This window comes from Bidens hawaiensis, unplaced genomic scaffold (genome assembly GCF_021521415.1).
Source record: "Bidens hawaiensis isolate Kalapana, Puna unplaced genomic scaffold, B.hawaiensis_p1.1 tig00014105_1, whole genome shotgun sequence".
In the NCBI taxonomy this organism is placed as follows: domain Eukaryota; kingdom Viridiplantae; phylum Streptophyta; class Magnoliopsida; order Asterales; family Asteraceae; genus Bidens; species Bidens hawaiensis.
This window is the reverse complement of record NW_027492214.1, coordinates 1-24,167: the sequence shown is the minus strand read 5'-3', so window position 1 is coordinate 24,167 and position 24,167 is coordinate 1. Positions and strand designations below refer to the sequence as shown.

Sequence of the window (24,167 nt, the reverse complement as noted above, 5' to 3'; positions counted from 1 at the left end):
AAACACTTAAGGAAACACTTTAAGTGTTGAAATTGAAACATTAGACTTAAATTATTATTGTACATTATAGGGCACTCATTGGTCGGGATTTAGGTTTTTATATTATCTAGCGAATCTTTGAGAATCAGGTGAGTCTCACGGCCCCTTTTTAATTAAACTGTTTTGAGACTCTTAGGGGGGGGGGGGGAATGCATGGAGAAACACATGTTTGGAAACGAGTAGAAACGTCGTCTCATTTTTTTACATGGGTTGGAAACAATAATGCACCAAAAGTCCCCTAGAATCTATGATCATTAACTATTGTAGACGTGGCCAATGTGAATAGTACTATTCGGGATTAACACACCCCACCCTTGGTTAGTCGCACTAACTTAGATTGGAGGTCTAGCGGGTGATATTTGTCCAACAGATGACTTCCATATTTTCGCATTAGAACATCAAGAGGGGCGTTCATAGAAACGTTGTTAGGTCTTGATCATAGAGCTCATGGTAATTGTCTAAGAAATTGGTTGACTAGTTGTCCAAGAAACACATATTTTTAGATGTCATATAAACCTGTGAAACTCACTAACAAATTTTTGTTGACGTTTTTATGCATGCATTCTCAGGTAATTGAAGCATTGGAAACACATATGGAGTGACATGCATGTGAAGGCATTCTAATGAAGTATCTATCGTAAAGTCTATAAATAGTGACTGTGATCCATGACGTCATCACTCCCCCGCGTTTCCGCCTTCGACGGGGGTGTGACAACAGTAAAGAAATTAGGGTTAGAGAGAATGAAAAGGGATGATGTAAACTTGTTATTGGGTTATCGGGTTGCTCTCCATGGGTCGCGTGTTTTTTAATTTAGTGGATTAATAATAAATGTGAATATAACTGTGAATATGTAGAAATTATTGATATGAAAATATGCTTATATGGAGGCCTATATGGATAGGTTAGAATAAGGACATGTGGAGAACACCATCTTGCTTTAATATATAAGTAAGATATTTCTAATTTTTTTAAAATACAATAATAGTAGCATACTTATAATAATTACTTAAAACACGTGATAAAAAAGTACGTTTCTTGTAGGTAACTCCAAAGCTATCATGAAAAAGGTTTAAGTAGAATTCGTTTATATTTGCTTTATAATAATTTGTGTGGATTGAGTTAATCTATAAAGGTCAACAAAAATGAAAAGTGTAATAAAACATAATTAATTGAAATGCGTTAAGTAGGGACCAAAGGAAAAAGGGTATTAAAGTAATAGTACATATTTTATCTCTTCACATGGAAGTCACATGTCATTTCCTTCATTATTTTAAAACGTCTATAACTTATTCATATGATTTTTTTTAAAATCACCATAATAACAAGCAGTTTTTTATCTTTAATATGAATATAACTTTGTTATAGAAAAAAATAAAACTAAAATTATGTCATTATGTCTTTTTTCGTCATTATGTCTTTCTGTTTGTCATTCTGTTTTTTCGTCATTGTGTCTTACAAATCATCATTGTATTTTTTTAAAATGCTAATAATACGGTTATGTAATAATAATACGTAAATATAATGATAAAATAACAATAAATTATCTAATACATAAAACACAATGATGAATACATATTATACAATTACCTGAAACGTAAAACACAATGATGAATACATATAACACAAGGACCTGAAACGTAAAACACAATGGTGAATACATATAACACAAGGACTTGAAACGTAAAACACAATGGTGAATACATATAACACAATTACCTGAAACGTAAAACACAATGGAAACATATTACACAATGACATGAACATAATACACAATGACTAAAACACAATGATAAGTAGAAAGACAAATGATAAGCACAAAGACACAATGACATAATCTTTGTTTTAATTGTTATCTTTAATATGAGTACCAATTGATAACACAATGAACAAAATCTATAACACAATGCATAGAAAAACCCAATTAAAAATCATAATGAACAACCAATAACACAACATAAAAAACCCATTATTTTTTTTATTTTTATATAACAATATGATACTTGTTATGATTTTACAAAAATTAACACAAGATTAGTGCTAAAACTTGAGAACATTAGAAAATTTCGTAAAGAGAGAAAGTAATGAAATGTATCACTTATGAATTTGTATGTATGAGATGCATTTTCTCCTTTACATTGAGCTAGTATTTATACTACAAAAGATTAACCTTTTCTCTAGACAAGATTAACTATTTGATGGTTATGTAATATGGCACATTATCAATAAGTTTGACAAAGTGCTCATCCACTTGCTTGGAAGATCTAGATGGGTAAATCTTGATTGTGATATAGATATTCATAACACTCCCCCTTGGATGACACTTTGCAAACTTTGGGGTCTTGAAGTACTGCCTTGTTAAAAACCTTGCTAAAGAAAAACCCAATGGGATAAAAACTTTAGCTAGGGGAAAAAGAGTGCAGTTTGTAGCTCCCCCTCAAGTTGCAGTATATAATGTGTTACATCCTCTGTACATGGCGCATGCCAATGTCATGAACGTGTTTCCGGAATGTTGCTGTGGGAAGTGCTTTTGTGAAAAGATCAGCTGAGTTGTTGCTTGATTGGACATATCTCATCTTAACCTGATTGTCTTTAATAAGGTCCCGAGTATACTCAAAGTATCTTGGTGGTATATGCTTTGTTCTGTCACTTTTGATATACCCTTCCTTCATCTGCGAGACACAAGCTGCATTATCTTCATAGATAGGAGTTGGACTTTGATCTTTCTCTAGTCCAGTAGAGGTCAATATGTGTCGTGACATAGATCTTAACCATACGCATTCTTTTGAAGCTTCATGCAGTGCAATGACTTTAGCATGATTTGAAGATGTTGCAACAAGTGTTTGCTTTTGTGAACGCCATGAAATCGCAGTTCCTCCATTCTTAAATACATATCCAGTTTGAGATTTTGCTTTATGGGGATCATACAAATAACCTGCATCTGCATAATCAACTAACCCTTCTTTTGAATCTTTAGGATAATACAAGCCTAAATCAACAGTACCTCGAAGGTATCGAAAAATGTGTTTAATCCCGTTCTAGTGCCTTTTAGTAGGGGCTGAACTAAATCTTGCTAACAAATTAACTGCAAAAGAAATGTCAAGTCTTGTACAGTTAGTAAGATGCATAAGAGCTCCAATTGCATTGAGATATGGTATCTCTGGACCAAGAATCTCTTCATTATCTTCGCGAGGACGAAATGGAACATTGTCAACATTGAGTGATCTAACAACCATCGGGGTGCTTAAAGGATTTTCTTTGTCCATATTGAAACGCTTTAAGAGTTTCTCAGTATAAGTTGACTGATGCACAAGTATGCCATTATGCATATGCTCAATCTGTAAACCAAGACAATATTTGGTTTATGTGAGGTCTTTCATTTCAAATTCTTTCTTTAAAAGAGCAATTGCTTCATTGATTTATTTTTGCGTTCCAATTATATTAAGATCATCAACTACACACTATGATCACATATCATGACGTTGTCTTCTTAATGAAGAGGCATGGACAAATAAGATTATTTGTGTATCCTTTACTTATCAAATAATCACTCAAACGATTATACCACATCCTTCCAGATTGTTTTAGTCCATACAAGGATCTGTGTAACTTGATGGAATACATTTCCTTAGGCTTTAAGCTTAATGCTTCTGGGAGTTTAAATCCATCAGGAATTTTCATATATATGTCACTATCTAGTGATCCATACAAGTAAGCTGTGACAATGTCCATAAGACGCATCTCTAAATTTTTAGAGACTGCTAAGTTGATTAAATATCTAAAGGTTATTCCATCTATAACAGGGGAATATGTTTCCTCATAATCAATCCCTGGCCTTTGTGAAAAACCTTGAGCTACAAGTCTAGCTTTGTATCTTGTAACTTCATTTTTCTCATTTCGTTTTCTTACAAAAAACCCATTTATACCCTACTGGCCTTAAAACCTTTGGTGTAATAACAATAGGCCCAAAAACCTTCCGTTTGTTAAGTGAATCTAATTCAGCTTGCATAGCGCCTTTCCATTTATCCCAGTCATGTTTATTTTGACAATCATTAACAGATTTTGGCTCAAGATCATCATATCCACTCATGATGTCACTTGCTACAGAATAAGAAAATATTTCATCAATATTTTCCGTTTCATCTTGATTCCACAAGATATGGGTCTGACCATAGTTTAATAGTTTATTGATATTTCTTTATTATTATCAACATCCTCCTCATGGGAGGTTTTAGTATTCAATGTTTCATCAAGATCATTCACTTTGTGATTAACTTCCTTTTCAAGAGTTTTTCTTTTTCGAGGATTTTTATCCTTTGAACCGATTGGTCTTCCACATTTCAAACGTTTATGAGATTCATGAGCCATTTTGTTATCTACTTGATTATTTGGAATCTCAATTCAAGCTGGGGCATTAGCAGCTGGCATGTGAGATTTAGTAACTTTGTTTGTATCAGTAAATGCATCAGGCAATTGATTTGCAATTTCTTGTAGATGTATTATTTTTTGAACCTCTGTCTCACATTGTTTAGTCCTTGGATCAAGATGTAACAATGTATGTACATACCATGAGACATCATTTTCTTTTTTTTTCTTTTCTCCCCCTGATGCAGGGAAAAATGCCTCATTAAAACGACAATCAGCAAAACGTGCTGTAAATACATCACCCGTTAAGGGTTCAAGATATCTTATAATGGAAGCCAATTCGTACCCAACATATATTCCCAACCTTCTTTGAGGTCCCATTTTTGTGTGTTGTGGTGGTACAATAGAAACATACACTACACACCCAAAAATTCTAATATGGGATATATCAGGTTGTTGGCCAAAGGCAAGTTGTAGAGGAGAGTATTTATGATTTGCACTTGGTCTCACACGAATTAATGAGCTAGCATGAAAATTGCATGACCCCAAACAGACACAGGAAGTTTTGTTCTCATTATTAATGGTCTAGCTATTAATTGTAGACGTTTAATCAACGATTCAGCTAAGCCATTTTGTGTGTGTACATGAGCAACGGGGTGCTCGACTATAATTCCCACAGACATGCAATAATCGTTAAAAGCATGTGATGTAAATTCACTAGCATTATCCTCACCCTTTTAATAGTGTAATCAGGTAAATGTGCTTGTAATTTAATAATTTGTGCAAGAAATTTAGCAAAAGCTATATTACGAGTTGATAACAAAGAGACGTGAGACCATCTACTTGATGCGTCTATTAAAACCATGAAGTATCTAAATGGTCCACATGCTGGATGAATTGGTCCACATATATCTCCTTGAATTCTTTCAAGAAATACAGGTTGATTCCTTTTCAACTTTTACAGGCGAAGGCCTTGTAATTAATTTCCAAGAGAACAAGATGTACACACATGAATTTTATCCGATTGTGGAATCTTTTGATATTTCAATGGATGCCCATGAGTATTCTCAATTATTCTTTTCATCATTGTAGATCCTGGATGGCCTGATCTATCATGTCATAAATTAAATGTCTCAGGATCACAAAAATTTTCTGTAACTACCATATGTGCTTGAGGCACATTAATATGTGTATAGTGTAAGCCAGAATGAAGCATTGGCAGTTTTTCCAATTTCTGATCTTTGCTTATGATATGCAAATATTTTTTATTACCAACAGTCTTTGACTGAGAATCATATCCATTATGATATATGTTTTTGAAACTCAACAAATTTCTTGTTGATTTTGGGGAAAACAAAGCATTTTCTATAATGAGCTTTGTACCATTTGGTAAAGCTAAATTAGCTTTTCCCACACTTCTATAAAGTTTGTAGGACCTGATATTGTATTCACGATCCCTTTTGTTGGTTTCATTTCATAAAAATATTTTTTAGATCTAAGTATAGTATGCGTGGCTCCACTGTCCGCTATACATATATCTTCTTCATTTGTTTGACCTTGTGTTCCACTGATGTTCATTTTAATCTTGAAAGTATTAAGAAAAATAATAAGTGTATAACGAAGACATTAAGATATTTTAATTAGAACTTTATTTCATCGAAAGACAAACAGTACATAAAGGAAAAACACATAATTAAAGATAAAACACACAACTAAAGATAGTAGGAAACACACTTAGTTGTTGCATATAATTATTGTGGTCAAGCAACATTTTTTTTAGAGTTCCACATCAAAGTCTGCAGTGTTCAGCTCAACACCAAGATCATCAAAGTTATCCACATGGTTCACTTCCTTCTCTTTTCTTTTGAGAGAGGCTTGGTAAAGTTCACATAGATGTGGAGCTGTGCGACAAGCCTTTGACCAGTGGTTTGTACTATCACATCTAAAACAGGAAGTGCCATTGTTTTCGGACCTACCAGCTTCATTCCATTTATTGTGTTGGTTGGAATTGGTATTTTGTGGAGCGCGATAATAGGTAGTTCTTTGATTTCGGCCACGATCACGTCCACGGCCATGAAAATTTCCTCGGTAATTATTATTACCTTTGAAAAGATGGTTTCGACCATTAAAATAACTTTTATCAAAATGGCCACGACCACGGCCTCGTACCCACTTTTTCCCAGAGTCTTAATATCATTATTAGTAGCAACATTCACTTCTGGGATTGCTAGTGATCCGGTGGGACGAGATTGATGATTTTTCATTAAAAGCTCGTTATTCTTTTCTGCTACGAGGAGAAATGAATTTTGATCGGTATATCTTTTAAAATTTTGCAACCTATATTGTTGTTGCAGATTTATATTTGATGCATGAAATGTGGAGAAAGTTTTCTCCAACATATCTTCCTCAGTAACAGTTTGCCCACAAAATCGGAGCGTTGAGCATATTCTGAACAAAGCAGAGGTGTACTCATTTACTTTATTGAAATCTTGGAACCCGAGATTGTTCCATTCATCTCTAGCAGTGGGAAGTAGAACTTCCCTTTGATGGTCAAATATGCTTTTTAAATCTTTCCACAAAACGTATGGATCCTCACAATTTGAATACTCAAATTGTAACATCTCGTCAATGTGTTTGTGGAGGAAGACATCGGCTTTTGCCTTGTCTTGTTCTTCGCAATTATTTCCCTCCATTATCGTTTTCAAAACACCCATTGATTTGAGATGTCGTTTAACATGTTCCGTCCACGGCATATAATTATCTCCGGTGATGTTAAGAGCCGGAAATTCAAGTTTTGCGATGTTTGCCATTTTATTACTAAACACAAATAAGATAAACATTATGATTACATACTTATTAAAATTGAAAGAAAATACAAAGGTAGAGCTAGAAATAGTAAAGGAAAATGAAAAAATCAAACTCCTTAGGTGGGAGATTACAAATTAAGAACAATAAAATTATCAGCATTATGGTGGTTAACACCAAAACCGGACGGATCATTTATTAAAAATTATCCTGAGTAATCTTGAGTTGAAGAGTGTTTATGGTGAAAGAAATGAGATTAAAAATTGGAAATTTATAGGGTAATTTTATACCCATTTGATAACGATTATATTACCGTTATAACCGTTGCATAATGGTGTTATATATATATAATATTAATTATTTTAAAGTAAGATATTAAATGAAGTTTATTTTATAAAGTATATACTTAGTACGCACAATGATAAGAATAAAAATGTTAGTAAACATAAATAAATGTATGCTTTAACTGAAATATTAGCGTGTATATATAAATAAAAGTTAGTTGCGATGAAAGTAAAAGTTAGATGCTTAATTAAATGTTAGATGCATAAATAAAAGTTATATTGTTAGTAGTCTCATTGTTGTCAAATTTAAATAACATTCTTTATTCTTATTTATTATTAGTATTACTTTATATATGTATGTGTGTGTATATATATAATGTATAAAATTAAAGAAGTGTTTATGATGTTTATGTGGATACCTTTGTGTCTAATACCTTTCTTGATTAGGATATAAATTGCTCGTACTGATAACATGTTATGATTTTTTACAAGAATTAACACAAGATTAGTGATAAAACTTGAGAACTTTAGAAAATTTAGTAAAGAGAGAAAGTAGTGAAATGTATCACTTATGAATTTGTATGTATGAGGTGCATTTTCTTCTTTACATTGAGCTAGTATTTATACTATAAAAGATTAACCTTTTCTTTAGACAAGATTAACTATTTGATGGTCATGTAGTATGACACATTATCAATAAGTTTGACAAAGTGTTCATCCACTTGCTTGGAATATCTAGATGGGTAAATCTTGATTGTGATATAGATATTCATAACAATACTCATATTAAATATAAAAAAAACGCTTGTTATTATGGTGAAATTTAAAAAAAAAAAGAATGTTGCATGAAAAAATTTATAGACATTTTAAAATGATGGGAAGTTTGACATGTGCCTTGCATGTGAAAAAAGAAAGTCAACAAAAGTGAGTTATTACATTTATGTTATTCCCATCAATTTTTTTTTTTAAATTAACCTTCACCATTCAAATCTAAGATCAATAAATTAGATTACTTATCACACTTCTCATTTTTGTTGTCATTTGTATTTTAACTTCACTCTAGTTTGTGTTGTTACATCTAATAAATAAATGGTAAACAATATTAAAAGATCTTATTATACCAAAATGAAATACAAAAGAAAAAATATATATATTTTTTCATCTCGCTTTAAACCTTGAAAAGATTGAGTAGTTCTTGTCATGACCCAAGATTTGAACTCTAGAAGGAAGATAAGAATTGAGTGTAACGATGAAAATCATTGCAAGAGTATCTTTGATAGAGGCTAGGTAGATCAAACAACGGTTTGAAACTCTTGTTAACAACATTATATTTTATGATCTTCTCTCGAGTCCTCACCACCATAAAGGTAGATCCTTCTTCTTCGCCTCTAACCACATCAACAATTCCAAATTGATATTCTGACTGACCATGGCTGTTATAGATCGAGCAAGGATAAGCGGTCGGAAGCTCATCAAGCTCCACTTGGTATTTGACTATCCACCCCGAATAATCGGTCAACATTTCATACACATTAAGGTGTAGAGGGTTTTCATTGTGCTCGCCCTCCACCAAATGCAGATGGCCTCCAGATTCCCTGAAGTAATGTTGCCTTAATCCACTAGACCAAGATGGCATTTCCTCCATCTCAACTCCCACCTCTGCCTCCACCAAATCATGATGGCCTCCAGATTCCCAAAAGTAATTTCGCCTATTTGGCAACAACATCGTTTGCAACTGTTCTACATCTAGCTTAAAGTATACGAGATTACAACCATATGGAATCCAGTGCACCGCACCATTCCAGTAAACGCCGTAGTTTATCTCATAACTGAAAGATGTAAACTCAGACGCATAGAGAGATTCTTGTAAAATTCTCCAATTCCCAGTATCAGATGAGTAGACTTGGATTTGAAACTTATTCTCGTAACGAATTACATTGCGAATACAAACAACTTTGTAATGCACACATTCTGTTATATGGAAGGCTAGACCCATAAAACGAATAGTTTTACTAGCACTCAAACCTCCAATGATAGATGGGATGACCACAATTGCTTGGTGGTGGGATTAAACACGTAGTATTTACATGTATGTTCCTTCCCTCGATTGCTACAACAAAGCAGTAATCCGTTACAAGATTGAACGATTTTGATACCAGAACGATCGGGGTAGAAATTAAGACTACGAAAAGGAGGAGGGGTTGGATTTTCAACATCAAACGGAATATACAAATCCCGAAGAAAAAGACCAAGAGAAACCGGAACATTGTCATACAAGAGGGTGAAGCGTTGGTGACTCAAAAGCGATTGCCAGTGTTTGGAAACAGATTTGAACCGAAGGACAGAGGTCACGGGGAGCCGGTGAAGGATTTCGGTTAAAAGATCATAGTTGGAACCAACTATAGCTCCAGACTGTGTCTCCGAGAAGTAGGTTTCGAGGGTGTTTCGAGTTTTCTTGATTTTTGTTCTTTTGTTCACCATTTTTTAAGTGATCTGATGATCATGAACATGAAGAAAAGGTGTATTTAAGTTGGGTTGTCATGGTGAAAGCTTGCAATGAAAATCTGAAATAGAACTTGTTATGGAAGCTTTAGGACTTTGGTATGGTTGACTTGAATCATTCAACATTTATAAGACATTTTTTTATACTTTAAGAACTATTGATTTTCAAAACTTTGTATAATAGGGTTTTAAAAATTCGTATTGGACGTGAAAATGTGATGTTCTCTGTCAACTTCATGACTTTAAATTGTTTAATTCTCAAACGGTGAAGGAATAATAGAAAGAATAAATATACCTAAACTTTGAGGATGTTGGTATTTTCGGTTATATTATGGCCAATTAACATTATTACATTAAAGTTTATATAAAAAAAAGTGTGCCCGAGAAATTAGAAAAAAACGAACTTAATACGAAAAATAAGACATCAATACACAATAGGTCAACCCACCCGACTAAGCCACACCTGTTTAACCAATTTTTAAAAATAGTAAAAAATTCTTCGACGCACTGCGAAAAGAATTCAATCAGTATCGCCGTATGGTTTATGTTCATGACCATAGTTGTTAATATAATAACAATCACATTTTTTCAGTATATCAAAAACAATGCTTCATCATTTTAAAGGTATAATTTCTAAATCCACGTTTAATTTACTAAAATTAAGAACGTTAGTTTACTATTCAAAATAAATTGTGAAGTTGTTGGTTTTGCTTATTTTCCCACCATTTTATTTCTTCTAAAAATCGGTTATTGAATAAATAACGACAATACAATTGATGGTAATAAGTTATTTGTAATATTAAAATAATGCATGCCTGACATATTTTCATAATCTTGCATTTAACATTCAACAACTACCCCACTATGAAACCAAAACCACCATAATATTCCTTTTGATTTTCACCTATTTATGCATCTAATAACAGTGTGCAAAGCCCTCTTAGATTCTCAATGGACCTGCCCAAACCCCCTTTCAAGCTAACCCCTCTAGCTTGTTTCTTCCTGTTGCTATTCACCACCATTATCCGATCACCTTCGGCCCGAACCCTTGGCGGCATCCCACCACCACCAAGGCGTCGCCACCACCACCACCCCAAAACAATGACTTTCTACATGCCAAATATACTCAACTCCACCATATACTACCCTCCAACCACCCCTCCAACAAACCAAATAAACACCCAACCCATTCCCTTCTCTAAACCCTTAGGTCTTTTTCCTCCCGTAGGCGGAATCCCAGTTTCTGATTCCAATTCCATCCCAAGCCAACCATTTGGCATAGCAGGAATTGGAACTGGAACTGGGATATCCTTTTCTGCATCAGATATCCTCCGTGAAGAATTAGAGTTCGGTATGGTCAACACTATTGATGTTGACTTACTAGAGAAAACAAATCTCTATGGCTTGACATTATTGGGAAAAGCCAAAGGAATGTATGTTGCTAGTTTGGGAAATGGAAGCAGTCAAATGATGGCAATGACAACAAGCTTTGTTGATAACGAGTTTAAAGATGAATTAAGGTTTTTTGGATTACATCAGGCGGATATAAATTCGGTGTCGCATGTCTCAATCATTGGGGGCTCTGGGAAGTACGAAGACACCAATGGATATGCGACGATAAAGCCTGTGAAACTTAGATCCAAAAGTGTAAAGAAACATGGAGGATCGGATAGCTTTCTTTTGGTAGATGTTTACCTAGGTTGAGATATATATAAGTACAAAGCGGACTATTCATTCGCACAATTAAATAAATATTAATATTGTTATATTCGAGTTTCAAAACTCGCTCACTAGTACACAAACCAGTATGAATGACACTCGTGGCAAAGGTGATTTGTCAAATCCCCAAAAACACCTCTCGTGTGGCTATTTCTGGTCGTCACAAATAGTTTAATCATGTTACGATTGTAGTATGGAATCGCCTAACCAAAAGAGCGTATATGACTTGGCATGTTGCCATCTGAAGACCGGATTGAAGCGGGTCAAGCTAAGTGAACATGTGTTTGAACGTAACATGGATAATTCTGTATTTTTATTTGCCATTTAAATATAATGTTACCGTTATAATGTAAATGCAGCTTATTATTATATTTCTTTTATGTTTAACTCTTGTCGTCAATTATACAAAGTACAAAATTAAATTGGTTCATAACTGTTATTGTTATTCAGTATCAATAACAAGTGATGTATCAAGTTCTTTGGTTAATTTTTAAAGTGACTTTGTCCAACCATATCAATAAAATCTTATTAAGTAAAATTATCTATACGGTTATATAACAGTTCACATTATTTGAAAAGATTTGCCCCCACAGTTCTTTGTATGATTCACAAGGCTATGCAACAATACATGAACACAATTTATTTAATTAAACAAATAACATTTTTTTAAAATTGTTCAAAAGCATTATTTTACCTCTGTCACGTTTGTTAAACACTATTATCGTATAATAGGATATGCCATATTATAATGTATAGTGTAAATCTACATTATATATTTTTAAAATAAAGATGCAACCCCAAAAACTAGAATAGATCTCATTGTCTCAACTTATCAAATAGAGCAAAAATTTCTACTTGTTTATAACCATATACTCTTAACATAAATATCTATTTGTTTATAGCTTGATCATCATAATAGTTTTTTTGGTTTTAAACCAATACTAACTATAACTTGTCGCCGATGTTTATGGATGCCAACATTACTTTTGTCAAATTGTCCATCTTCACATCCCCTGAAGTCTAATGCTGACCACTCATAAACTTCGATTATTGTCTGTTATTGTAAAATATACTTATGGACAAAAGAGTCCAGTTATATAATTCGAAATATATAAAAATAAAGTAACCCATAAATCCATAATCTATATAGAGCAGTTCATATAAACCAAATATGATTATAAAGTAGTTGTTTAACCAAAACACCCCATCATCTATGCACCAAACAACTCCACCAACTCTATATTGTATCATCACTATATATGCCTACCCCCTTCAACATCAAAACACACACATCTTCCCTTTGCCATTCAAAGACATACAACACCCAAATGGCTAATATCACTTCCACCATTTTCAAAACCACAATTTGCTTCTTTTTGCTAGCCATTTCTCTAGAATGTTCCAAGGGGACCCGAATCTTACTTGATACGACCAACGATGTAACTCCTGTGGCCCTATTACCAACCAGCGAGCCTGATACAACTGGTCCAGTAGATGAGACAGACACCCATGTGGAAGATATAATGCCTACATCAAGTGGTCAAACTCCTACCACTGGTGCTTCAACACCAGTAGCGGGTCTGACCACCCCGGTACCAACTACAGTAACACCTATTGTAGCAACACCTGCAACCAAGCGGGCACCAGTAACTACCCCCGTAGGTGCTACACCTACAGGTGGAGCAGGGGCTCTTGCTGCCACCGGTGGTGCTGTTGAGGTGGGGACCACCCAACTTTGAGTTTCTTTATGCATGATGTCTTAGGAGGGTCTCATGCTACAAGTAGAGTGGTTACAGGTATCGTAGCGAATTCAGACGCTAACGTTGTACCTTTCTCAACCCCGAATAGCCAAGTGTTCCCAATCACCGGCGGTGTCCCATTAAACAACATTAACGGTATAGTTAACAACAATAACCTCCCATTCTTAGCCGGTTTCAATGGTAACAACCCCAACAACCCTAACTCCAACACCATCCTCCAAAACACGGGGAACAACAACGTTGTCAAGGGAGGAAAGAACCTACCCTTCGTTGCAGCCGGTCAACTCCCCGCTGGCATAACACTCCAACAACTCATGTTTGGTTCAATAACCGTCATCGACAATGAACTAACCGAAGGGCACGAGCTAGGAACCGCAGTGTTAGGCCGAGGACAGGGTTTCTACCTTTCAAGCTCAATAGATGGGAGTAGCCACACATTTGCGCTAACCACATTATTTCACGGTGGTGAACATGAGGTGGATGATACAATTAGCTTTTTCGGGGTTCATCGGACAGCTTCCGAGATATCACATATCGCGGTGATTGGTGGGACCGGGAAGTATGAAGAGGCTAAAGGGTATGCCACTATTGAGAGTCTGCCTCAAGTAGATGAACACACCACTGATGGTGTTGAGACCATTGTTCATGTTAATGTCTACCTCACCACACCATAGACATGTTCCACTACGTTTGTGTTATGCGGTTTTGCTTGTGGTTGTAGTACTTTCTTTATTTGTACTTTGAAGTGATATGTAATCAAAATGTGTTACTTGTGTATTTTTAAAACTCATAGCATTGGTTTCTTTTTATATAAGACACTGTATGACTAGGGTAAAACATGACTAAGGCACATTTATAATTTTTTTGAGGTGAATATTTTCACCTAGTGTATTCTTGAATCATCAGTACTGATGAAATAAAGAAAAACCAAACTACCTGGGTGTTTTTTGGCCTCATATGCACTTTTAGTATATACGAGTCTCTAGATCAACATAATTTAGTTAGGGATGTTTATGTTATAGTTTTGATAGTTTTTTTTTTCGAATAATAAGTCAAATCATTAATAACAGTCTTTTATCAACGTAAGCCAACCAAACCTTTAAACACTAAACATATCTTTATAAAAAATCCCTACATTACCAAATACCTACCATACATTATAAATGTAATATATATATATATATATATTAACTTTTTTTATATATTAACATTATTTGAGACTTGTTTTATCATATTTATAAACAAAAAAATTGATTACATATATAAATTATAAGTTATACATATGTAAAATTTATGTGATAAAAATTTACATATGTGTAAAAAACATAGATATGCGTAAAAAAAACTAATTTTCATAATTGTAATCGTAAATTTAGATGTCAAAAGTGATAAAACTACACTTAAATAACATTAACATACAAAAATTTTTATAAAAAACGTAAGTTATTTAGAGTTCCTTCAAGTTCTTAAATAATTTAAGAGTTCTCAAATGATACTAATCTTATATATATATATATATATATATGTGTGTGTGATGATGGAAAATGTTATCTTAAAAATTCATCTCGTGCACAATAAGATAGTTTAATTAATATGCAACATAAACTAAAAACTCAAGCTCGATCTCCCCTCCATAAGTGACTTGCTCGTTGTCCAATCAAACGTTCTTAACTTTCGCATAACCCTTCGCGTTCACATACTTTCCGGTTCCACCCATGATGGTTAGTTGAGACTCGGACACCCCGGTCCTATGAACACCGAAAAAGCTAAGGCTATCTATGTAGTTTCCACTCTTAAACATAGCCGTAAACAAGACACATTGGCTATTACCATCTATAGAGCTAGCCACATAAAACCCTTGTGCCTTCCCAATCAAGTTGGACCCGGACTCATGCCCTTCGATCAACTCATCATCAAAGACTGTTATGGTCCCAAACATGAGACGATGAAGGCCAGAGCCGTAGGGCATTTGGGTCCATCCGGTCCCGGTTTGAAACACATTTGTTATGGGCCCACCAAGACCAATGAAGAAAGGGATGTTTTCGTTGTTGGTTGGCTGAACCGGGAGGACAACACCATAGGGCTTGGCGAATGGGAGTAAACCTTTGACCGTTGGGTTGTTGACTATGCCCGTCACGGCTTGAGCCGAGGGGTTGGGTCCGCCTAGGACCTCATGCATGTACAACACTAGGGTGTGGTGTGGTTCAGGTTGTGTAGAGATTGGTGCAGCCAAAGGAGCTAGATTGATAAGCATGCAAACACTGAATTTGACTAAGGTTCCCATTGGTAGAAATTACTTCAAGAGTGGATTTAATATTCTAATGTGTGCATCATATATTATGCTGGCCAACAGTGGTGCAGTTAGGATATTGACTTTATGTTGTTGGAGTCCATAGTGATTTAGTTAGAACTTTGACTTCTGATATGGATTCAGATTAATATTTGCCTACACCACCTCTTGTAACATCCAACTTCTCATACCAATCAATATTATCTATTTTGCCTACAAGAAGCTTATAGATTTGTTTTTTTTTTTTTTTGTTGTCCGAGTAAAGACTTCTAAGAGGTTACCAATATTGGTGCTATACCTGTCGAGTGCACTTGGCTGTTCTTATCCACAACCATTGCCCGCAATACGCATTTGTGATATTGAGGCAGGACATTATCTATGGCCCAACATCTCCCTTGTATAGAGCAAACACCGTCCGCATCATTGCATTGCCGTCACCATCGTCGTCATGCAACTGTCACTTCCACCTACTGCCACTAGTTTCCTGCGGGTAGAATCCATTCTGATTTTTCCTTCTAAACGACTCATTTGCCACAGGTGTGAACCACATTGTTACTTTCTTAAACGTCCCATTTTGACCCAAACTTATTTTACTCACACCCATTTTAACCAAACCCAGTTTAATCCAAACCCATTTTGGCATGTTAATTTTACCCGGTTTAGATCCAGCTTTTCCCAAAAAGACAAAAAAAAAAAACAAATTGACCAAAACTGGTACTATAAAGTCAATCAAACCAAATTTCACTTTTATTCACTCATATCTAAAAGAATGACACACATATATGCTTCTATACACCCCTATATTACAAGCAAACCAATCTTTATAACCACATCCTATATACCCGGACCACATTGAACCATGGTTCAACAAAAGGGCGAGCCCGGGTGCCCAACTCATTACCTATTTTTACAAAAAGAATTCAAATCAATCATCAAACAGTAATAAACTCTGTTGCAAGCTCATTAAATAAAAAATCTTCAATCTCTACAACAATAGAATCCACTTCATCCCGCAACTCTAACCACGGTTCCTCCCAGCGCGCGCTCTTAGATAAGTCAAAGTTGACATTTTTCTCTACATTAAGTAACATATTCCACAGTTCTTCTTCAACCACATCTCTCCTCAAACTATTATTCATTCTTCTCCTCAAAGACTTTGACCGAAAAACCTCGGTCAACCCTAAGTTTATCCAGTCAAACAAGAGCCATCTATCGGCTTGACTCCATGATTTTTGGTTCTCGTATTTCTTCTCTATTGTTTCGAATATCATAGGGTCTGTCATGCATGTTTCAGAATTTAACAATACATTTTCATCATGAAATCCCATTTCATTTAGCACGTCGACTAGATACAAAAACTGCTGACTTTCTTTCGGTCCGAGGAATCTAACGGGTTTCGTGTTTTGACTAATAGAAACAACCGACTCTGATTTGTTAGACTGGTTTGCTTCCGATTCAGACTTTAGAAGTTGAAGTTTCATCCATAAACCTAAAGTATTTAACAATAATATTAGAATATTATACACACGCATACAAAGATTTTGAATACATAATAATTGTTTTTAACAAACTAACCATTGAGATCAACGCAAACACTCTCACCATTTTCAGAGCTTGATGAATTGTCCGGTTCCAAAACTGAATTTGGACTCGGCTGATAAGCTTCACCTGTATATCCCTCTTCAAGTGGCAATTCCTGTAAAGGTTATATGAAATATGAAGTCAAAATTGACCAACTAACACTATCGGTGTAGTTTATTCGGTTTTGGAATTTTATTCGATTGTAAACGAAAACCGAACCGAATAAGAATTCGGTTCGTTTTGATTAAAAACTAAATAAACCGAATTTGACCAAATTGATTTTTTTAACTATTTTTTTTTATTTTAACATTTTACTTCTTTAGTTTTTATTAAAATTCATTAATAATGAGATAAGTTAATCTTGAATAATATTCTCATTAAGTAGCTAGTGTAATTAATTATTATATAATGTTAACGACATGTTAACTTGGTATAACTTTTTTATCAACTTATTTAATTGATTTAAAGTATTATACAAAGATTAATTATGCTAGCATAAAAAATTTAGAGTGGGATTTTGAAAGATATGGTTAAGATAAAACGTGTTAAATACTATTATCAATATCTAGTATAATTCAAGTCTTTCAGTTATAACCGAATTCAAAATTGCATAACTGAAAACCAAAGTAGTTAACCGAATTAGAATTCGGCTAGGTTCGAGAACCCTAACTAACAAGATAAAACAACAGCAAAAGGGCGTGTATTACCTTTTCAAATGAAACACCAAAAGAACAAGAAAACTCAGCAGGCTGTGAGTTTGCAGACACATTTTTATCGGGATCCACAGAGCTCAATCTCAAATCACCTTTGGACATGTTCTTGAACCTTGTGTTGCCACTAGATGATCTATTAACAGATTTAAACTGTTTGGATATTGGTAATTTGGTAACTGATGTATTGTCCCAACCATCATAATTGCTAACATTAACGCGTGTTACCATCTCTAATCTTTGCTTCGTTTCATCCGGTCTGCAAACCGGTTTACTAAACCAACTTTCTTGACGAACTTTGGTCCTTTTGGATCTTTCTAAAAGCTGCTTCTTGTATTCCCATCCCGTATGCGAATCTTGCAAAAACAACGGTCGAGATTCGTGTTTAGCATTCCCGAAATTCGGTCTCAAAACAAAATGTTTTCTTTCGTCAATACGTTTTAATTTCTTCTCGTTTCTTAGCTTTTGCCTAAATGTTCTTGGATTGTTCTCATGTGAACCTATAGAAGCAGATTTCTGTAGATAATTCTCCGAAAGGGCTCGTGACCGACGGTAAACTTGCTTCTGCTGACATGGCGGTGACGTGTCGAAACGCATGAATTTTGCAATGACACCTCGATTGTTGTGTTCAGTTGACATCATCTTCAACAATTTGAAACCTAATTTCAAGAGAATTGAGTTCTTAACTGAAATTGATAATAATGTGACCTAATTGAATAACATCATGATGAATAATTGAATATCATCATAATTAAATGGCCACTTGACGAACACAAAAGAAGAACAGAATCACATCAATTCAGCAATATGATGATCAAAATTTCACACATCACATGCTCTTCAAGAATTTGAAATGAAATGAAATTAAATTGATAAAAAGATTAAAAAAAACAAACCGTAGGTGAATGGTTCCGCTTCGTAATCCAAGTATGATCCCGTAATGAATCGTGATTAATCAAACAGAGGATTAAGTGAATTATGAATTAACAGTAGAATTGAATGACGCGGCGGCGTAATTGAATTGAATTGGATATTAGTGAGAGAATTAGGGTTTATAAAATGACTGTGGGATCTTGCCCAAAAGGTATGTATAATATTCTTTCTTTGTGTTTCTGTTGGTCAATGAGCTTCATATTATATTTATATGGTGTTTCGCCATAACTCTACAAACCAATTCGATTGACAGAAATATAATAAAGGGTACGTGACGTTTTTAAAGCAGATACCCGCGTAAATCACGCAATCAAGAGTTACTGGTTAGTTCAAGTAACGTACATCTTTTCTAGATAACTTTACCTATAGAGATTTAACTATAATAAAGGGTAACACGATAATAATATGTAAAGAATTAGGTATATTGGTTTTTAATGGTCCCAACTAAACTATTGTCTTTTGGTCACTGTTGGTCCTAACTAATGAATTGGCTACGGATAGTCTCAACTTTTGTTCCTAACAGTCCGCGATTACAAAATCCTAACGCCGTTAGTTTCAGGTCGCCGGGAAAACGTTTTTGGCCGGAAATTTCAAATTTGTTGCCGGAAAACACCACCTGAACGCTGCAACCACCGCCAATTGACTCACAGTTAACCAACTACCACCACTTGAGCACCATCAACCGATTCCGACGATGGTTCTAAGGTTTTCGACGATCTCAATAATTGGGGCTTTTACTAGAAAAAGGTTCCTAAAGGTCCGATACAAAGTTACCAAGATGTCTAGGACGAAAATGTTGAGTTTTCGGGAAAAAAAAATTGAATTTTCCGGCCAAACCTGTTTTTTTCGGCGACCTGAAACTAACGACGTTAGGATTCTGTTAGTCGCGGACCGTTAGGAACAAATACTTTAAAAGTTGGGACCATTAGTAGCCAATTCATAAGTTGAACCAGCAGTGACCAAAAGGCAATAGTTGGGATCACTAAAAACAAATATACCAAAGAATTATTAAGTGATACGTTAAATAAAAAATCAAGTTGCTGTTTTTAATTTGCTTTTTGTGACATTCGTCAATTTCGGGTCTTGTTTGTATTTGTTTATTATGTAAACCAACCCGATTTGTAAACCGAAGCTTATGTTATAATAAAAATGATGGATTTATGTTACAATATTGTTTCACACTTGTTGGGTCTTGAAAACATCCTAACTTTATTTTTATTTTTATTTATTTATTATTATTTTTCTTATTGTTTTTTTTTTGTTGTTTTGTGTTTTTGTCTTGATCCATTTTGCATGAAAACTCTTGTGTCTCACACCCATATTTGACCACCAACATTACCCTATATATACACCACATTTCCTCTTCATTTTTCCTTGCTACAACACCAAAAAAAAAACTCTCTCAAACATCAAAGATTCAAGGTTATCTTTTTAAGTGTTCTTGAAGGTTTTTAGTCTTTCATCTTAATTAGTTTATGTAGCCTTATTAATACTTGTTTATAATTGTGCAACATATATATAATATACACCCCTTGTTTACCTTTGGTAGTTACTTCTCCGATTCCGGTCGGTGAGGTTTCGGACCTCATAAGGCAAGGCTTCATGGAGGACTTCGTGTCCTTGATATATATACATCTATATAACTTGTTCATACATATTAATCTTGCTTATTTTAGTTTGTTGGTCATGTTTACAAGTTCCATGGTTATGGGTTTTTAAGAGTCTATGCTTCGGTTTAACCGTAAATAGCTCTAAACCGTAAACCGAACTTTGTTACTAGTTTTGTTAAATAATTGTTTAAACATACTTATTGTTAGATCTAAGTTTCTAAAATCATTTTTACAAATTCTATGGTTATGGGTTCGTAGAATCTTACCTCGGTCTTAACCCGAAACACGATCCGAACCGAAAACCAAACTTTTGTTTAAAGACTTTATTGTTAACTTTTGGTTGTAAAACTTAAAGTATTTTATTAGTACATTATTATACAAGTTCTTTAGTGTTTGGATATGTGAAAACCATCTATGAACTTGTTGTGAGATGGAAACCGAACCAAACCGATTCTTACTCGCTTTAAGACACACAAGTGTGTTTTTTTAGCCATCAAGACTTGTATATTTCTTTAAAAATAGTTAAAAATTGATTTTTAAATATTTTCTTAAGTACTTGGAAATGTTGGATCCAACTTGATCTCATAACAAAGTTTGGACCGACAAAACCGAACACTCGTTTAACGTGCGTTGTTAGTTCTAAAACAATGGAACTACATACTTGGTTAAGTCTTATTAAATTTTATTGAGTTATCTCATAACATTCAATATTTTGAAAGTTGAATTTGGGTTTGACCAATTATCAAGACTCGAACGGACAACCCGAACACTCGATAAAAAAAACTGTTTTAGTATCTTTATTCCAAAGGGATTTGCATTCTTGCATTTTATCCACCTTATTACTTAACATAGGTTGAGTAATATTAAGGTTAGATACTTTAACCCGGTTTCGAGCAAACTTACATTTTTAAAGGGTTATTATTATAAATTCTTAAATAGTTACATTTTAAACCTTGAACTTTAATTATTTACATTTCTCAACATTTATTTTGTTTAAAAACCTTCAAGACAACCTTTTTAAATTCAAGACTCTTTTCTTTTTATGCATTGTGTGTTAAACTCGTCGTTCTGACAAATCTCCAAATTATCATCTTTCAAGTTTACTACTTGAAGGTGAGTACTTCATACCCCATTTTCCATCTTTTATTTTGGGGGTGACATTTCGTACTTATTCAACAAAAAGCTTTATATTTGAATCTTAAACCACAAATATAGTTGTATACTTTACCTAAATAATGCTCGATTTGGTGTTCTATGCTTATATGCCTATGTGTTTATCGCTTTTGGTTGGTGGAACTATAAAATTCTTAGACTATTTGGCATCCCCTTATAGCAAGGTGTCGTTAACGTAATGCAATTAACGATAACTATAAAATCCTAGACTATTTGGCATCCCCTTATAGCTAGGTGTCGCTAATGTGTTTAGCGATATCTATTTATCCAAATTACCATTTAATTATCATTTTGTATTCAAGTTTTGTGGCTATCTTTTATTATATATTAATATGATTAAACTTATGAATTGCTCACCAACCTTTGTGTTGACAACTTTATTTTATGAAATGTTGCAGGTTTGCATCTTGGTTTGATTATGATTGTGAAGAAAACGACATCAAAGACCTTAGGATATTAGTAAAAATGAACAATATCAAATTTGTCATATTTTGTGATATCTTGTTTATGGTTATTTTTTGGATAATTGTTATGTGACATTTTCGATGTTATGAAATGAAATAAGTTTATTAAATACTATCACTTTAATTAGTGTCATGTGCTTATGGACAATCATTACACATCGGCATGTTCCGCCGCATTTGGTCGGGGGTGTGGACACTTTTATCCATGCAAGTTTTTTTCTCTAAAAATATCATTTTGTACCAAAGGGGATGAATCGATGTCTATCAATGGAGGTGGTCACATGGAAGAGAGAGCAAATTGTTTGGATTGACAAACTCTATTGTGAGAGAGAAAGGAAATAAGAAGATGAGGGAGAATAAGGTGGTGCTGATGTAGAGCTGTTTGGATTGGCAAACAGCTACAATCATTGTGGATACTCTTTTAATAAATAATATCCACATCGTGTTAGAGAATTTAACTTTCTAATAATATACGTCTAAAATTTTACCAATGCAAAAGCAAAATATGAACATATTTGCAAGTCCCACATCTGTTGAGAAAGAGAACAAAATATTTCTTATTAAGAGGGTGGAAACCTTTTTCTTTACAAAGATGAGCTTTGTCCTAGGCGAGCAATTTTTAGTTGAAACATATGTTTTAAAGATTAAAGAAGTTTGAAAATAAAGATATTAATATAAATTTTAATTTATGGTTAGGGTTATCGACGTGGTTTGTTTAGTGATTTAATAGAGCTTGAGTTAGAATATAATAATGTTATTTTGGTTAGTATAATATAGGCCTAGTGGTATATTCATATATTTGTCGAGCTTTACAAGTTTATTAATAAAAGAAGTCAATAATTAAGTTTAGTATCAATCTAGTATTATGTGTGTTTGTGTTAATCAAGATTTGGCCATAAATTCACCCAATCCATGATTTTCAAGAGCTCGAAACAAATCAAATCGATAAAAAAGAAAAATAAAGAAAATGGTCGTAAGTGGACGATTCTACTTTGTAATCGAACTAGATGGACTAATGAGTATGCGATCATCTGTGTTTTTAATCCCGTATTCAACTGTGGTATGAAACAAACAATATCCTGAGGGTTAATCAAACAAAAGATTATTGACTTGAGTGTCTTTGGATCCGAAAGTTTTCTGATAATCAGAAGATTAACGGGGGGGGGGGGGGGGGGGGTCGGAAAACAATTAACTTTACACTACTGAGAAAAGAAAGGTATGGGGGCCTCTCAAGTCCCTATGTAGGCTTCGCCATAAATATAGAAATCTAATTTAATTAATTTTTTTACGAATAGCGTATCCTTTTTCAAGCAATTGAATTGATATCATCATTATATAAATAAGGTTTATAGATTCTAGTTGCATCACTTTAAGCGCCCACAAATATGTATATATATATTTTTTGGTTGGTCAACGACCGATATAATTTGGCGCTATTTGCGAATTGGCGCCACAAATATATACTTTACAAATGAAAGAATTTTAAGTCACTTTATTTGATGGGAAATTAGGCATATGCCCGATATGCGACAAAAATGAATTCTACTTTTAACCGACCAAAAACGTTTTCCCCAATTAAAATATACACAATAATAAAAACTTATTTATTTCATTGATATATATATATTTGAACTAGCTTTTGAACCCGTGCATTAAACTGGATTTGTCAAATAACAAAAATTAATAAGGTATGTTATTACAATTGTGATTCTTAAAATACTTATAAATTAATATAATGTACAAAGTAAAATTATGCATTATATTTTTTTTTCAGTTCAAGACTTATGAAACGTATGTTTTCATGTTTCACCCTGTATAACTACGCATATGAAAAATATGACCTTAATATAATTTCTCGTGTAACAATATTTAAAAGATGGCGATTAATGTGTATATAGTCATATAGACAATAATCTACAGCATAATGTCAAACA

At 33.9% G+C, this 24,167-nt stretch overlaps 2 protein-coding genes and 3 pseudogenes across 2 annotated transcripts; 2 read left to right on the top strand and 3 right to left on the bottom strand.

Annotated features, from left to right (window-relative positions):
* Positions 1-8,710: 8,710 nt before the first annotated feature.
* On the bottom strand, positions 8,711-9,972 carry LOC143545948 (F-box protein At5g07610-like; annotated as a pseudogene).
* A 972-nt stretch (positions 9,973-10,944) lies between these two features.
* On the top strand, positions 10,945-11,697 carry LOC143545947 (dirigent protein 16-like). Its single transcript, XM_077037717.1, has one exon. It carries the CDS (start codon positions 10,945-10,947, stop codon positions 11,695-11,697), a length of 753 nt encoding a protein of 250 aa, XP_076893832.1.
* Positions 11,698-12,966: 1,269 nt separating this feature from the next.
* Positions 12,967-14,213, top strand: LOC143545944 (dirigent protein 24 pseudogene; annotated as a pseudogene).
* An 844-nt stretch (positions 14,214-15,057) lies between these two features.
* On the bottom strand, positions 15,058-15,748 carry LOC143545943 (dirigent protein 10 pseudogene; annotated as a pseudogene).
* An 842-nt stretch (positions 15,749-16,590) lies between these two features.
* LOC143545951 (uncharacterized) lies at positions 16,591-18,692 on the bottom strand. Its single transcript, XM_077037718.1, has 3 exons — positions 18,051-18,692; positions 17,338-17,458; positions 16,591-17,251 (listed from the first exon to the last, which is right to left on the bottom strand). Exons 1-3 carry the CDS (start codon positions 18,690-18,692, stop codon positions 16,695-16,697), a joined length of 1,320 nt encoding a protein of 439 aa, XP_076893833.1. The 3' UTR covers positions 16,591-16,694.
* Positions 18,693-24,167: the final 5,475 nt, after the last annotated feature.

What these genes read in the sequence shown, in the direction of transcription:
- LOC143545947 (XM_077037717.1), top strand. Translation starts at nt 10,945, where the DNA reads ATGGACCTGCCCAAACCCCCTTTCAAGCTAACCCCTCTAGCTTGTTTC.
- LOC143545951 (XM_077037718.1), bottom strand. Translation starts at nt 18,692, where the DNA reads ATGTCAACTGAACACAACAATCGAGGTGTCATTGCAAAATTCATGCGT. An exon ending in TTGGTGTTTCATTTGAAAAG is followed by an intron (nt 17,459 to 18,050) that starts GTAATACACGCC and finishes TAACCTTTACAG; the next exon opens with GAATTGCCACTTGAAGAGGG. An exon ending in TGTTTGCGTTGATCTCAATG is followed by an intron (nt 17,252 to 17,337) that starts GTTAGTTTGTTA and finishes TAAATACTTTAG; the next exon opens with GTTTATGGATGAAACTTCAA.